Source organism: Onychomys torridus, chromosome 20 (genome assembly GCF_903995425.1).
Source record: "Onychomys torridus chromosome 20, mOncTor1.1, whole genome shotgun sequence".
NCBI classification, from domain to species: domain Eukaryota; kingdom Metazoa; phylum Chordata; class Mammalia; order Rodentia; family Cricetidae; genus Onychomys; species Onychomys torridus.
The window spans coordinates 47,604,743-47,623,130 of record NC_050462.1 but is presented as its reverse complement, the minus strand read 5'-3'; the positions used below and the strand labels follow the sequence as shown (position 1 = coordinate 47,623,130).

The 18,388-nt window shown below is 38.3% G+C and overlaps 1 protein-coding gene across 1 annotated transcript; it reads left to right on the top strand.

The window, feature by feature from the left end:
- Window positions 1–12,427: 12,427 nt before the first annotated feature.
- On the top strand, window positions 12,428–13,363 carry LOC118571168 (olfactory receptor 6C2-like). The gene has a single exon (XM_036170091.1). The coding sequence runs from the start codon at window positions 12,428–12,430 to the stop codon at window positions 13,361–13,363; it is 936 nt and encodes a 311-aa protein (XP_036025984.1).
- Window positions 13,364–18,388: the final 5,025 nt, after the last annotated feature.

Genomic DNA, 18,388 nt, shown 5'->3' with positions numbered 1-18,388 from the left:
CACCCCTGCATCCTTTACACCTCTAAAGCCAGAACCACATAGACAACATTACCAATGGCTGCCAGTTTGGAGTAGATTTTCACCCCTTTCGACCACATTGGCAACATGTCGAAGCTTTCTAGGAGCAGAAAACCACTCAGGTTCTCTTTTACAAATTGGAAGCATAGCTGGGTGGGGACTTGCCCTTGGGGCACCTTTCTTGGTGTGCCAGGGCAGAGCAGGAGATCAGTGTGCTAATCTCCAGATTGTCCATATTTCCTGGTCACTGTTGCCCATTGTCTTCTTGATTCAGGTGTCATTGCCTGTAGTTCCAAGTGTTGAATCCCAAAGAAACAAACCTTCTTAAAAATCTAAAATCCTAAAGATCACAAAACCAAAATGTTGAAATCTTGAAAGCTTTTAGCTCTAAAATTGCACTTCCTGTAATGGAGGAAAACTTGTGTAAGAATGCTGGAAAGCTTAATCCTCAGAAAGAGATTGGCTGTGCTACAGAATTAACAATACCTTTACTTTAAAATTTATCATTTTTTCTAAATGATATGAGCCTTCTCTATTAAGTATTCTCATCTGTTCTCTAGATATATGGAAATCCATTCTATCTGTAGACCATAGACCACACATTTGATGAAAAATTAATACTTGTGATTGAATACCAACGCTATTACACAAGGATCTTCACATACACATGCACACATTGTAGAAAATTGTGAATATTTATTTTCCTACCCAAACATATTCATTGTACATAATTACCTGTTTGCTTAAAAGTATAAACTCTAATAAGTACTTCATCTATTATTATTATTATTATTATTATTATTTATTATTATTATTATTATTATTATTATTATTATTATTATTATTTTGTGTGGTGGGTATTGTGTTCCCTGAAATATTGTGTGTTCCCCAAAATAAACATATCTGGAGTCAGAGAACAGGCAGCCACTAGAACAAAGCCAAAAATGGTGGCTAGAAAATGGGTCAGAGCAAGCCATAGCAGAAGTTAGGCAGTGGTGGTGCATGCCTTTAATCCCAGCACTTGGGAGGCAGAGCTAGCCGGATCTCTGAGTTCAAGGCCACTTTAGAAACAGCTAAGCATGGTGACCCACGCCTTTAATCCCAGAAACCCAACCTTTAATCCCAGGGAGTGGGGGCAGAAAGAAAGGTATATAAGGTGTGAGGACCAGGAACTAAGTGAGTAAAGCATGTAGTTAAGCATTTGGTTGGTTAAGCGTTCAGGCTTTGGAGCAACACAGTTCAGCTGAGATTCATGTGGAGGAGGACTCAGAAGCTTCCAGCCTGAGGAAACAGGATCACCTGAGGAACTAGCAAGGTGAGATAGCTGTGGCTTGTTCTGTGTCTCTGATCTTCCAGCATTCACCCCAATAATTAGCCTCGGGTTTGAGTTAATTAATAAGACCTTCTAACAATTATACTACAGTTTTGTGCCGACATGCATGTCTATATACCACATGCATGCCTGATGCCAGTGGAGGTCAGAAGAAGGCATCAGATCCCATAGACCTGGACTTAAAGAGGTTGTGGGCTCCCAGGTGGGTGCTGGAAATTGAACCCAGGTCCTCTAGAAAAACAGCCAGTGTTTTAACCACTGAGCCATCTCTCCAGCCCCTGTTACACCACTTTAATAAACTTCCCTCCAGTTTTTATGAAACCACTTTCTGGGTGACATAAGGACATTTCTGTAGAAGTTTAATTACTCTGAGCCCATCTGCAATGCACACTCTCCTCTTTCTCCACCCTTTCTTCTCCCACTAGTTTCCTGTGTTCTCCTACATAATTTCATTTCCACTTTTATGTCATGTGTGCATACATGATTTCATGTACCTATATAAAATACGTGAAGCACAAATAAGAAAAAATATATGACATCTGTCTTTCTTAGTCAGACTTAATTCACTTAATATGATTATCTCAAGTTGCTTCCCTTTTGCAACAAATGATATTTCAGTTTTTCCTTATGGCTCAAGTAGATCCTTATCATATCTTCTGCCTTTTCCTTATTCATTCCTCGGGTCACTTCCATCACTTAGCTACTGTGAAAGGCACTGCAGTGAACACCAGAGAGCAGGTATTTCTGTGATGCGTGAACCTGGAGTCCTTTGAATGAACTGTCCAGTGATATACCTGGTCACACAGAAGATGAATGGCTTAGACTGTGAGAAATCTCCATACTGGCTAGAATAATTTACAGTCGCTATTTCTTTTCTTAATAGCTGCCATTCTGTCTGTGGTCAGGGGAAATCTGAATATAGTTCGAATTTGCACTTCTGTAGAAGCTAGTCAGGCTGAGTATTTTTTTCACATGTTTATTGTCCATTTGTATTTTATCTTTTGAGAACCATCTGTTCATTTCGTTAGTCCATTTATTAGTTGTGATGGATGTTTTTATTTAATTTTTTAATATTTGTATATTGCAGATATATGTCATCTGTAAAATATATAGCTAGCAAAGACTTTCTCCCAATCCATAGGGTCTCTCTTTAGCGATTGTTTTCTTTGCTGTGCAAAAAGCCTTTTGACTTCAAAAAATCCCACTTGTAAATTGTTGGCATTAATTTCCTGGATGACTGGAGTCCTATTCAGAAAGTCCTTGCCTGTGCCTATAGCTTCAAGTGTTTTGAAAGGACCACAAAGCTGAGTCTGATAACCTGACTGGGAGATACAGAAGATTAAGAAAGAAACGCAAATCAGAAGTGAAGTTGGGAACAGGTGAGCTGTGTGCTCAGGTGAAGGCTTAGCACCCCTCAAATACTCAGTGCATCTCTTACATATAGGGAAAACCAGGCAGGTAGCCAGCTAATCCTAGTCAAGGATCTCAGCAGGGCAGCATGTGACCCTGCATTCTGGCTAAGGAAACTGCTAGGAGCCTTCTGCAAGGGCTGCTGTCTTGTTAAAGTCAGCTCTTCCTCATGCCCTGCTTCAGCAAACATCCCAGTCTCAGGCATGCAGAAAGCCGTGGAGAAGACAGAGGCATCCCCTTGGCCGTGAGCCCTCTTTGCTATGACTTCTCTCATGTACAGAATGTGCAGTCACATGGCGGGTACATTTGCTCCCTACAGTATTTTCAACGTTATTTTTTGTCTCAAAGTTTCAGAAGTCTTACGTTAATAAGGCCCATTTAGGATTGACTTTTGTGCAGAGTGAGAGGAAGAGAAAACATATCATTCTTGTACATGTGTGTCATGAGTATCCTATTCCAGAAACATGGGTGAGTATATATGTGCCAATTCACAAAGCACAATTATTTAAATGGCAGCAGTTTGCCAGATAATTACCCCCTGCCTACCTTGGTCAAATTGAACGAGGGTTCTTTTGTTCCAATCACACAGTAAACATATCTGTGTGTGTGTGTGTGAGTGTGTGTGTGTGTGTGTGTGTGTGTGTGTGTGTGACATTTACAGAATGCATCCAAGTTAAAGAGACTGTAGCCGAGTTCAAACACTTTCAGAATTGGGGTGAGAGAAAGTGTTGATGATGAGCAACTAGGAGTCAGACAAATCCCTGGTAAAACGGATAAGAAAAAGATGCTCTAAGTGGGTCAATGTACTTTTCACTTAAGCATGCAAGGTAACCAACTTACTAGTTCTTCTCCGTTTCTAAGACAAATTTTTGGTGATTTTTTTTTCCTTGATGGAAGAAGCTGTTGGAGGTGGAGCTTTCAAATCACCCACAGAGGACTGTTGTGGAAGGGATCAATTAGGTTCCCTGGCTTTGTCTGAATTATCCAGTTTACTGCTATAGCCAAAGCCAACCAATTCCAAGAGAGAGAGAAATTCATCTCATTCCCAAACATATAAAAACCCTGACCCTCCAAGCAGACTTGAACACTATCTTTGGGTTCCCTTTTCCAACCTGGGAGGTTAATTTTTCTTTTGGCTTTGCTCTGTCTTTGTCTGTTGGCCTGTCTGTCAGTTCATTCATCCACATCTCACCCTGCCCCCATGTATATATGTTTGTGTCTGTGTGTGTATGTCTGTGTGTATATATCTGTCTGTCTGTGTGTTCAATAAAATCTGACTGAGTGCTGTGACCTTGCTTTTCTTTTCTTGCCTTTTGTATTCTAAAAATCAACAGAGGGTGAAATAATGGCTCAGCAGTTAAGAACACTCTCTGTTCTTGAAGAAGATGCAGGTTCTGTTCCCAGCACCCACATGGTGGCTGACAACTGACTGAAGTTCCAATTCCAGGGGACCAGGAGCCCACTTCTGATCTCAAAGGGCACTAGGTATATGTATGGTACTCATACACATAAGCAAGCAGAACACTCAAACACATAAAATAAAAGTAAAATTTATATTGACCTCCATGGAGAAGAGGGATAAATAACACCAAGGTTGTTGGATAAAGCCTCAAGAAATCATAGTTTATATTTGCCCAAAATTATACACAATATATATAAATGTACATATATATACATGTATATGAATACATGCGTATATGTTTGTATGCATATATAATTTTGTGTATATATAGATATGCCACTTGAGCTGACAATTCTCCCCAAAGAACTATACCCTAAGAGAAACCCCAATGCCAGTCATAAGAAACTTTTCAAGGGGTTGGTCAGAATTGAACAAGTAACTCTCAAAACAATATAAGCTATTGCTGTTGTCACTGGTTGCCTCTCAGATTGTGGAAGTCTTTATTGCTGAAGATACCTCACACTTAGGACACAGGACTTGGATTATTTGAGCTGGGTCTAACAAAAAAACTCTCCTTTAGTTTCCATAGTACCAGAAAGTACCTCATAAGCTTCCAGTGGAGAGAAGCAATTAATAGTCTTACCCTGCTGTGACACCTAGGAGCCACCACAATGACCAGCATGACAAGACAGCATTAAAGGTGCAACAGTGTCAGGCACTCACATTTGGGGGTGAGCAACACCTGTATAGTGGAACTGAGGCATCTCCAACAGAGGGAAAGCATGCCTGTTACTAGAGACATATCAACTTATATAGGCTAGTGACATCTTAGAAAAGACTTTACCACCACACCTTTGCTAGAAAGCATAAGCCCTAACTACATACTAAATCTTATCTTTATACCCACAGATAAGTGTAGCTATCACCCTTCATCAAAGAAGCTTCTCTCTACAGCAAATGGAAACTGTTATTACACACACACACACACACACACACACACACACACACACACACACACCTGGACACAATGTGGAGAGACCTCAGCCCCAATGGATACACCTGCAGCACTGCTCCTGCACCAATGGCTTAGGGAACATTGTGGAAGAGAGAACAGAAAGATTTTTAGAGCCAGAATACCAGGAGGTCGGCTGTGAGGCTGTCTCTCCTAGAAATGGCTGAATACCTAACCAATGATAATATCAGAAGACGTGCCAATGCAGAGGCAGAGAAAAAAATCTCACAGGGTCTCACCCCTACACAAAGGCTGCAGGCAACTAATGACTGCTGAGAGAAGAAGAAATTCTTCGCCTAGGGATGACCTCTTAACTGGTTATCCATCGCAAACTTGTCAGCCCTGAGACCATATACACACAAACAACAAAAATGAACTCAACATACGGTATTTATATATTTGAGCATACATACATATGTATGCATGTGTGTGGTGTATAACAATAATAATCAAAGAAAAAGCAGCTTTCAATTTTAGAGTGACGGGGGGCATGAGGGGTTGGAGAGATAGGACATGGGAGGAGCTAGAGGGAGAAAAGAGAAAGTGATGAAATTACATTTTAACTAATAATATATTTTAAAATTATGCTTTGATAATATATTTAATACACAAAAAAATAAAATTAAGGAAAACAACTTAAAAATAAAATCTAAAAATAAATGAAGTCAGCAGAGAAAAAGAATCCATTCTTTAAACCTTAGATGACATCACACTAAAGGCATCAATAAGAGAAGGAACCAGGCAAGGGCTAGGAGGGAGCTGTTACTGTAGTTGCTAGTGTCAAAGATTGACACCACAGCTGCAGAGTCCAGCCATGAAGCTGAACTGGGGTCCAGGAGCAGCAAACAGCCAGTTCAAAGTACAGGTCCCCACAAGGCCACAGGTGCCGATGCCAGCAGTCAAGTGGCCACATCAGCAGCGGGTACAGAGCCCAGGCAGAGCTCCAGGGACAATCATGGAGTCCTCTGTTATTCTTGACCTAGACGCCAGGTATCAGGTAATAGGTTGGTACAAGCCCATGCCGCTGCAAGTGTTCGATGTCTGTGACTTTATTGCATCCAGGCAAGGGAGTTATGCTATTTCCCCAGTCTGGTATGTCTGGTAATTTCTTCGGCGTGGTTTCTCTGGTATGATTTTCATATTCCAATGTGTCTCTAAAGTCTTAATCTACCCCCAACAAACTTGTGGAATGGCTCCCTTTCTATTTCCAAGAATAAATCACTCATCAGGCTGGAATGGCTCCCTTTCTATTTCCAAGAATAAATCACTCATCAGACTGTGCTGTATGGGTGGTACCTAGAAGTGTATGGATCCATAAATGGAGTTAAAAGATGCTTTTAAATGAGTCTCCTAGGGCAAGGTACAGCATGAAAATCTGTTTCATACACTATGGCGTGCAGGGGAGCGTATAGCCTGATCTCGTCATGGTGGCTATCCAGTTTTGCCAGCACTATTTGTTGGGAGGTTATCTTTTCTCCAGTGGATATTTGTGGTGGAGTCTCATGAGCCCTTCCCCAACCCTGACTGGGCAAGGACAGTCTTGTGATGGCCCAGTGCAAGTAACTACTGTGAGTCCATGATTGCAATGATTGTGTGGCGCCTAGAGGGTGACATTTTACAGCCTTTCTCCCTATCTAGTACATTCCTTTCACCCCTTCACCAGTGCTATGTAAGGAGCGTTTTGGTCGTGTTAAATGTATTTACAAATGTGGATATGTGTGCATGATCTAAGTTGTGGCATTAACTACAAAATGAGTAGAAGTAAATAGCCCCAAAATTGTGGTTATTCACACATTTTCTTGCCATGAAATCTGAATTTTTCTTTCTCTCAATTATAATTTTAAGACAAAAGTAAACCAAGTCCTGATGATCTTATTATACCCACCCACCCCAGGAGATGTGGAACACATGTAGGAAGGGCAGTGTGTCCTTCTGGCCTGTCAGCCTGCTGTCACTGCAACTGTTGCATCTCTCTCTCTCTGAGGACACTGTCCCCACTGCTACATTTTTTGGGGATTTCTGCCAAGTTCATTACATGGAAAATTCATTAGCAGATCTTAAAATTGTCACCAAGGTCCCTTGTGGCTATTATACTTCAGCTTTTAGAAATAAAACAAACAATTTCCCTGTTGGCATACAAACCTTCTCACCCACTCATGAGAATCAAAATATCTTCTCTTCCAAAACCAGAGAAAGCTCAATATCAAAAAGAAAAAAAAGGACAAGAATCCCATATTATGTTCAAACCCGGAGTATTTTAAAGCAGGTGAAATCCCTAAAAACATGTCCAGGGCACCATGTTGGAGGTAAGACTCCCAGCAGACAAAATCATTGCTGTGTCCTAAGGTGAGTGGAGGTGTCTAAGAAATAGCTAGAAATTCAAACACAAGCCTTTGTTAGCAAGATCTACCCAGATTCCCGTGCAAGAAATCTGTTGCTAGTATCCAGTGAAAGCTATGATTGGATCTCCAAAGAGTGAGTACAACTTCCTAGTCATACTTATCTTTCTTTATGAAAGATTAGAAAAACAATGTTTCAGAGCAGCACATTTGATATACACTTATCAATCATGTATACACTATTATGAAGTATTGTAAAAGAAGCTTGAATTAGAGTTGTCCCTTTGTAGAAATCATAAATTCAGTAAACACCTTAGTCAGTCACATAGTGAATAATGAGCATTCACTTCAAAGTGAAAATAGCATCTGTTTATGTGAAAATCATCTCTGTGATTGGTTACCTAAAAGGTGATATACTGAATGGCCTCTACAGTTAACAGTTTTTTTAATCTTTCAAATACATAGAAAGAAAATAATATGGCTCAGCTCCAATAATTCTTTTTCAAACTTTGTCTCTTAGCATTTCAGAGAAAAGGAGTCTCCAGGATTAGAAGCAAAGATAGGTATTTTAGAACAAGGGATTCCATTCCGAGTGGCCAGAACTGTGAGTCTATAGACTGAGCTAAATGATAAAGAACAAGAGTGAGGACTTGGTAGAAGGCTGGGTTGGTTGCAGAGACAATCTTCCAGACCCTCCAGACTTTGTCTACTTTTCCCTTCGATCCCTGGGAATGTCATAGAAGACTAGAAATCATAGGAATTTCCTCCCTCTATGATACTGACTATAGATTTGGAGCTTTATTTGATGTTATATACACTGGGTAGCTAACCTTGCTCTCAATTCTAAAGGAAGGAAATTTGAAAGTTCTTTTTTTCATTTTTGTTTTTGTTGGTTGGTTGGTTGGTTGGTTGGTTGGTTGGTTGGTTAGTTAGTTTGGGTCTTTTGTTCCATTTTGTTTGTTTGTTTATTTTTGAGATAAATCTTTCTATATAGCCTTGGCTGTCCTGGAACTCACTATGTATACCAGGCTAGCCTCAAACTCAGAGAGATTTACCTGCCTCTGCCTCCCAAGCATTGGGATTAAAGACATGCATTACCATGCTCAGCTGGCAAAAAAAAAAAAAAAAAAAAAAAAAAAAAAAAATTAAACAAACTGCTCACATTACGGTCTGTTTGAGACTTACTACTCATTTACATAAGCAAGTCTCAGACATTACACATGCTGGCTCAGGATTAAAAATATTTCAGATTATAATGTAATTGATTGCTGAGAAAATAAACATGAGGTCCTTAAACACGAATTTGTCACTGCAAGAATGATAGAAAAGATGCTGTTATTGGATCATTTGGTTGGGGTGTTATGATTAAGCTAGGCAGTGTCAAATAGATATCAAAAGTATTCATGAGATATTTTAAAGTCAATTGTAAAAGTTCTGTATATAATACTTATATTTCTATATTATTCATAATATCTAGTTACATTTTCAGAAAGACAATGTAGGCATGATATAGAATATTAGCTACTTTGTTATTTCATTTTACATTATTTTTCTATGCCAAACCAAATTTTCAACTGCATAAATTATCCATATGATAAGATAAATGGGAAGTATTATCCTTTCTAGTTGATTTAAGATACATTAAAAACAACAGTTGATTGTACTTTAAATTTTTGTTCTAGATGGGGGGAAGGTGGGGGCGGGAGGGGGAGGACAGGGGAACCCATGGCTGATATGTAAAATTAAAACACAAATATAATTTTTAAAAAAATTTTTTTTGTTCTAGCAGCCTGTAAGAGAAGACACTGAAGCATGTTCCCCCTCTGAAGACACTATATAACTGATGAATGTAAGGTTTAAATATACAAAAAAACATTTACTCTGTGTGTGTGTGTGTGTGTGTGTGTGTGTGTGTGTGTGTGTGTGTGTGCACAATTTGCCAACTAAACCAGACTATCTGGCCAGCAAGTCCCAGTGATCTGCCTGCCTCTACCTCCCCAGCACTGGGATAACAAACATTCACCATCAAGCTTAGAATGTTTTTAATGTTGGTTCTTAGACTTGAACACAGGCTCTCATGGTACTTTACCAACTGCACTATCTTCCCAGCCTCATTAACTTTAGAACCTGTGTTATAAAAGATCTTCCAGTACTTAATTACAGATTTTTAAAAGTTACATCAGTAGTCTAGCTCCTAGAATTACAAACATTAGATTTTCTTACCAAAGAGATTGTTACTAACATTACACTTCTGAAAATGAAATGATAAGATACAGGAGCACAGTAAAGGAAATATCAACCAGATGTGTAATAACAGAAGAGTCTGCTGAGGAGACACTTACTCTATAGTGGTAATAGAAAACACTACAAATTCATAGGCTGCCTATGAAGACACTTGGCAACGTTTCTCACAAGACTACTTCTCAACTGTACCTTCATGTTCAATTTTGTATGATTACTAATTTTTTATAGTTACACGGTGAACAGAAATCATGTTTAACTTTGAAAAGCATGAAGGCACTACCACTGGATCCTTTAGAGTTATTCATTGTAATTATTTAAAGAAGCCATCAAAAGGTCATGTAATCACATGTAATCACAGCCATACAATAGCATCATTTTTTACACTCTCAAACTAAAGGAATTTGGGTGGTATCATATTATTTGAGACATTTTATGTACACTGTAATATAAAATTACATAAAATATTCACAAAGCAATAGAATTTTTTTAAAAATCTGTCACACGTTAGAGTCACAAAACTTGAAGCTAATGGTACAGAAAAAAATTGGTTTTCTTATAGAAAGGTGTCATTTACTATTGCAATAAAATAAATATATTCCTAGACTCTAATGTTCCCAAATTGTTCAGGGTGAGTTTAACACCTTGATGAAACATTTGGTGTCTGTGAGCTGACAAGGGTGGGATTCAAAAGAGGTAGGTAGATTCCTGAGGAAGGTGTCACTGTATCTTAAAGTGATCTATTGAGATTATGCCCTGTGTGACTCTACTGTCTTTCATACTTCCAGTTCCCATGAAAACCAACGTCCTGGTTAAAGACACTTTCTGAGACAGAGACAAATATGAGAATTTGACTTGTGAGTGGAGTTGACTTTGTATTTATCTTAGTAGTAATGGAATTTTTAATTAGTTGTATTTATTTTATGTTGGGGAACACAAATGTGCCACAGTGTATATGTGGGTGTCTGAGCACAACTTGCAGGAGTCAGTTTTCTCCTTGCATCATGTGATCCTGGGATCAAACTCAGGCCATCAAGGCTCACACTAGGCACATTTACCAGTTGAACCACCTTGCCAGTCCAGAAAGGAATATTTTCATCTGTCAGTGTGTTAAATCCACTCTTGCATCTATTTCATTAGAGTCTTCCAGGAAAATCTTCCATTCATTGGTGTGTAAGAAAAATAACAAGCCCTAAAAACACTGACCAAAAATATTAAATTGTGTATTTTACAACTAAGCTGTGATAAAGGAGAGTATAACACTGCAAAGGAGCTATTGACCCAAACCCAATATTGCAAAGTTGACCTATTAATTTATGTTATGTGTGTGATATTTGTGCATATGAGCATGTATGAGTGTGGGGGCTCATGCTTGTGTATGCATCTGCATGTAAAGGCCAGAGGGTGGTGTTTGGTGGCGATCTTCTCCAAACACTCTAAACATTTTTTCTGAAACAGAGTCTGTCATGGAACCTATCCTTTACTGGTTCACCTAAGCTGGCTGGCCAGTGATCCTCCAAGGATCCTCCTGCCTCCACCTCATCTCTGGGATTACAGGTATGGGCCACCAGACCCAGCGTTTTTCATATGGGTCAAAAGGATTTCTGGAAATAAACAATACTTAAGCTAAAAGCCAATGAGATATTGGTATCCTTGGGTTCGATTCAATGACTCTTAAAGAAAGATGTAGCAGAAAGTGGACATGATTGGAGGGGACAGTGCTTCCAACATGTGCTTTCTTTAAAGGGATTACTTGAGACCTGGGATAGCATGTAGCATTCAAGTTCAATGCCTAGCTTTATTAGAAAGAACACATGAGAAGAAGAAAAGAAAACAGAGCCTATGGAATGAAATTTATGTGTGTTGAACATGGGGTATGTGTGTCTGTATATAATCTGAATTTCTAAAGAGTAATCACTGCTAGATATACATAGAAGAATCATCACATACAGATTCTGCTTGAAAGGGCTGAGATTTAGCCCAGGGATAGAATGCTTACCTAACATGTACAGGGCCCTGGGTCTATTCCCAACACTACAAAAATTAAAAAGTTACAAGTTAAATTCCACTTAAAAATCATAAAACTTGCTGCATATAGTTACCACAAACCACACCAAGTACACACAAAATAAGCAAATAATTTTTATACAGGGTAGACTTAAAATTATAATTGGTGGTAGATTTTAGGGATCCTCTATAGAAACTCAAAGTCATCTGTTATATGGCTGTGTTTTGTTAAGGGTAAAGATGAAAGCAAGATATGAAGCTTCTATGAACTTTAATTTCAACCTCAAAACAGAAAAACAGTGCACAGAAACAAATTAAGCCTTAATGATGAATGTATCATCAATGAGAACCAGTTCAAAATTAGACAAATTTAAAATACATTTGAATAATGGAACAGAAAGGTAGAGAATCTTAAATTATTATATTGTAACTGTTAACTTGATTTGTAAGAAATATCACTTCAAATATTATAAAACACAGAAACTTATAAGCTTGAGAGAATAGTGGAAATATTAATTACCAAAACAAAGAAGACATTTCATATGAACCAGTTACTTGTTTGAATTTACTTCTCGTGGTTAATAACTATGGAACTGTAGCCTTCATATATTCTGATAGAATACCTCATCTTTTTTATGAGACCAGATAAAAATCAGGAGTCAGCTATGAGGAACCATACAGTAACAACATTCATTCTCCTGGGACTAACAGAGGACCCACAAATTCAAAGTCTGCTTTTGATTTTTCTACTTTTTACCTACCTGTTGAATATAACTGGCAATTTGGCAATTATCTTACTTACATTAATGGATCCTCACCTTAAAACCCCAATGTACTTTTTCCTACAAAACTTTTCCCTCTTAGAAATCTTGTTCACATCAGCTTGTATTCCTAGATACTTGTATAGCCTATCAACAGGTGACAAGATTATTACCTATGGTGCCTGTGCCAGTCAAGCATTTTTCACTGACCTTTTTGGAGTAACTGAATTTTTTCTCCTGGCCACCATGTCCTATGACCGCTATGTGGCCATCTGTAAACCCCTGCATTATACCACCATCATGAGCAATACTGCCTGCAGAAGACTCCTTCTTTGCTGTTGGATGACTGGGCTATTCATCATACTCCCACCCTTTAGCTTGAGCCAAGATCTGCAATTCTGTGATTCTAATGTCATTGATAGCTTTCTTTGTGATGTGTCTCCCTTCCTGAAGATTTCTTGCTCAGACACGTGGGTCATTGAGCAGATGGTTATAGGCTGTGCTGTGTTGACCTTCATCACAACCCTTTTTTGTGTAGTTCTTTCCTATGTCTACATAATCAAGACCATTATAAGTTTTCCTTCTGCCCAGCAAAGGAAAAAGGCCTTTTCTACCTGTTCTTCCCACATGATTGTGGTTTCCATCACTTATGGCAGCTGCATCTTCATCTATGTCAAGCCATCAGCAAAGGATTCAGTGGCTACCAACAAGGGTGTAATAGTGCTAACTACTTCGATTGCTCCCATGTTGAATCCTTTCATTTACACCTTGAGGAACAAGCAAGTCAAACAGGCCTTCAATGATTCAATCAAAAAAATTGCCTTAGAATGCCGAAATTGATGGTTCAAGCTTTCATAAGATATTAATGGGCCAAGCCCTCTCTAGCCAGGAAACACACTATATTGTACAATGAATACATACTAATAATAAAAAGTATAAACCAAATAAAAAATTTTATCCAGTATGTGACTATTAATAAAATATTACATTTATAAGAAAAAAGTAATAATTTTATTATTCTATCCATAAGTATCCACAGCTAACTCTTTGACTCACTAAACATACATTCATTATCTTATCCATGTTAAATAATCAAAATAATACACAAAAAACAATAACGTTGCCCTCATGTAGCAAGAATTCATAGGATAAATGTATGACTAAAATGTCAAACTATATTATTATCACCATTAAGAGTTATATGACCAACTTTAAGTGAAAAGCAACAAAGCAAGCTGCTTGTGAAAATTAAGATATATATTATTACTCAAGAAGAAACTGCTAAAATCACCTCCAAAAAGACACAGAAGACTTGTTATATATCAAATAAACAAAAAATACTTACAGTCAAACTAGTGATATTTAAATATATACATACTGTAAGCACAACTAAAGGGGCTTTTTAGCCAGATTATCAGATTATTGAATAGAAATTATACTGATGTTCAAGAAAATAAAAATACACATCTGAATGAAATAATAAATTTCAAGATTTAGAAACCAAATTCAATAAAGAGATAGGAACCTTGTAGATAACACAAGCTAAAATGAAGATGGATTACAAAACTCAATATCTCAATTAGAGAACTCAGGGAAAACCTTTACAAACCTCTATATTTACAGAATTAATCAAGCAGACAGAATATAAGGACTTGAAGAAAAATAGAGTATCTATACCAAATAAGCCAAGAATATGATTTTTTTTAAGCTCACAGGAAAAAAACATATAAGAAATGTGAGGCACCATCAAAAGACAAAATCTGTGAAGTTTAGGCATAGATGAGGACAAAGAATTCCATGACTGTGGCATAGACCAGACCTTCCACAAAATTATAGAAGAAATTTTCCCCAAACTAAAGACACACCCACACAGATAGATTTTTAAAAATAACAGAACCTCAACTAGACAAAATTGGAAGAGAAATTCCCTAGAGTATATCACAGACAAAACACCAAATACACAGAAGAAATAAAAATATTGAAGGCTACGAAAGGAAAAATCACAAGTCACATGAAAGGAAACTCTATCAGAATAACAGCTGATATATCAATGGAAACTCTGAAAACCAGAAGAGCCTGGAGCAATGCACTACAAGTTCTCAAAGACTGTGACTACCAACCTAGACTACTGTAGCTAGGAAAACTATTTGTCATACTTGAAAGGGAAAAAAATTTTCCATGATACAAACAGACTAAAAATATCCACATCCAAAAAAAATGATAAAGAGAATACTGGAAGCAATACTTTGAACTGAAAAGAAAACTAAATGCAGTCAACAGAGTATAGAAAAAAAACAAATGAAGCTATAATTAATTAAATGAAAAGCACAGCAAAGAATACGAAAGCAAAAAAATGACGGAAATCAACACACATTTTTCACTAATAAATTTAAATATTAATAGCTTCAACTTGCCAATCAAAAGACAGAGATGAACTGAATGGATTAAGAAACAAAACCTATCTTTCTATTGTTTACAAGAAACTCATCTTAACTTTAAAGATAGGCAAACCTTAACATGAAAGATAGGAAAGTAATTCCTTAAATGTCTTTCAGCCATTTGAGTTTCCTCTGTTGAGAATTTTCTGTTTAGTTCTATAGCTCATTTCTTTTTTTTCTTTTTTTCATTTTTTTATTATATTTGTGTTTTAATTTTACACATCAGCCATGAGATCCCCTGTCCTCCCCCTCCCGTCCCCACCCCCACCTTTCCCCCATCCCCTCCCCTCCATTCCCATCTCCTCCAGGGCCAAGACTCCCCTGGGGATTCATTTAAACCTGATGGATTCAGTACAGGCAGGTCCAGTCCCCTCCTTCCAGGCTGAGCAAAGTGTCCCTGTGTAAGCCCAAGGTTCCCAACAGCCAGCTCATTCACTAAGGACAGCTCCCGGTCCCACAGCCTGGGTGCCTCCCAAACAGTTCAAGCTATTCATTTGTCTCACTTATCCAGAGGGCCTGATCCAGCTGTAGACTGCTGGCAATGGTCGAGAGAAAGCCTGATCTGACCTAGTCTGGTGATCAGATGGCCAAACACCCTAATGGTCGTGCTGGAACTCTCATCCAATAACTGATGGAAGTGGATGCAGAGATCCTATAGCCCATTTCTTAATTGGACTGTTGGGCATTTTGATGTCTAATTTCTTGAGTTCTTTATATATTCTGGATATCAGCCCTCTATCAGATGTGGTGTCCCATTCTGTAGGCTGTCGCTTTATCTTGTTGACCATGTCCTTTGCTCTACAAAAGCTTCTCAGTTTCAACAGGTCCCATTGATTGATTGTTTCTCTCAGTGTCTGTGCTACTGGTGTTATATTTAGAAAGTGATCTCTGGTGCCAATGTATTCAAGACTACTTCCTACTTTCTCTTCTATCAGGCTCAACATGCCTAATTATCTGGGAAACGCAAATCAAAAACGACTCTGAGATACCACTTTACACCTGTCAGAATGGCTAAGATCAAAAACACAGAAGACAGCTTATGCTGGAGAGGATGTGGAGCAAGGGGAACTCTCCTCCACTGCTGGAGGGAATGCAAGCTTGTACAGCCACTTTGGAAATCAATATGGCGCTTCCTTAGAAAATTGGGAATCCATCTCCCCCAAAACCCAGCTGTACCACTCTTGGGCATAAACCCAAGGAATGCTCAATCATACCACAAGGGCATTTGCTCAGCTATGTTCATATCAGCATTGTTTGTAATAGCCAGAACCTGGAAACAACCTAGATGCCCTTCAACTGAAGAATGGATGAAGAAAATATGGTACATATACACAGTGGAGTACTACTCAGCAGAGAAAAACAATGACATCATGAGGTTTGCAGGCAAATAGATGAATCTAGAAAAAATCATCCTGAGTGAGGTAACCCAGACTCAGAAAGACAAACATGGTATGTACTCACTCAAAGTAGGATACTAGATGTAAAACAAAGATGACTACACTGCTACACATCTCCAGGGAGGCTACCTAAAAAACAGGACCCTAAGAAAGACACAGGGATCACCTAATGACAGAGAAATGTTTGAGATCTACATGAACAACCTGGATGACAGTGGGAGTAATGAAGGGCAAGATTCGAGGGAAAGAAAGCTTAGGGGAGCAGGAGATCCCAGCTGGATCAAGAACAGAAAGGGAGAACAAGGAATAACAGACCATGATAAATGAAGACTACATGAGAACAGGAAGAAGCAAAGTGCTAGAGAGGTTCCCAGAAATCAACAATGATACATCCTCTGTAGACTGCTGGCAATGGTAGAGAGGAAGCCTGATCTGACCTAGTCTGGTGATCATATGGCCAAACACCCTAACAGTCATGCTGGAACTCTCATCCAATAACTGATGGAAGTGGATGCAGAGATCCTCAGCCAGGCCGCAGGTGGAGCTCCAGGTGTCCAATTGTCGAGAAAGAGGAAGGACTCTAAGAGTGTGAATTGTTGAGACCAAGGTTGGAAAAGCACAGGGACAAATAGCCAAACTAATGGAAACACATGAATTATGAACCAAACGTTGTGCAACCCCCAACTGGATCAGGCCCTCTGGATAAGTGAGACAATTGAATAGCTTGAACTGTTTGGGAGGCACCTAGGCAGTGGGACCTGGACCTGTCCTTAGTGCATGAGCTGGCTGTTTGGAACCTTGGGTTTACACAGGGACACTTTGCTCAGCCTGGAAGGAGGGGACTGGACCTGCCTGTACTGAATCTACTAGGTTGAGCTGAATCCCCAGGGGAGTCTTGGCCCTGGAGGAGATGGGAATGGAGGGAAGGGACTGGAGGGAAGATGGGGGTGGGGGCGGGAGGGGGAGGACAGGGGAACCCATGGCTGATTTGTAAAATTAAAACACAAATATAATTTTAAAAAGAACTAAAAAAAAGATAGAAAAGTATAGTCCATGCAATTATATTAGATAGGAAGCAAGTATTGCCATCCTAATATCTGACAAAATAGACTTCAAACTAAAACTAATTAGTAGAGACAAAAAAGGACACTTCATTCTAATCAAGAGATAACTAATCAAGAAATATCATAATATTAATCATACACCAAACTGATGTACCAAGTTTCATAAAATGTGTATAATGGAATTAAAGGCACAGATTAACATAAGCTCAATAATAATAGATGACTTCAGCACCCCACTTTTTCCAATATATAAGTCATCTGGACAAAAATAAATAAATAGAAAGCTCAGAATTAAATGGCATCTTATACCAAATGGACCTAATACACATCTACAGAATATTCCACCAGAACACCAAAGAAAATACATCTACTCAGCAGCTCATGGAAGCTTCTCTAAAATAAACCACTTGCTGGTACACAAACATTAACAAATAAAGAAAAATTAAAATAATTCCATGTATCCTATCATAGTCATAATGTAATAGAACTTAAAATTGACAGCAAACAAAACCTTACAAAGTTATTATTTGTATTTCTCTGATGACTAAGGATACTGAACATTTCTTTAAGTGCTCCTCAGTCATTTGAGTTTCCACTTTTGAGAACTATCTGTTTAGATCTGTACCCCACTTTTAAATGGGTTATTTGCTTTTTTGATATCCAATTTTTTGAGTTCTTTATATATTTTGGGTATTAGTCCTTTATTAGATACGGAGATAGTAAAAATGTTTTCCATTCTGTATCTTGCTTCTTTGTCTAAATAATGGTGTCCATTGCCATGTAGAAACTTTTCAGTTTCATGAGATCCCATTTATTAATTGTTGTTCTTATTATATGTGCTATTGATGTTCTGTTCAGAAAGTCTTTTCCCATGCCAATGAGCTCAAGAAAATTCCTCACTTTCTCTTCTATCAGATTCTACTTTAAGATTTCATCTTAAACCAGTCTGAATGGCCAAGATCAATA

Excerpts from the sequence above, each read along its gene's own strand:
- LOC118571168 (XM_036170091.1), top strand. The coding sequence starts at position 12,428 with ATGAGGAACCATACAGTAACAACATTCATTCTCCTGGGACTAACAGAG.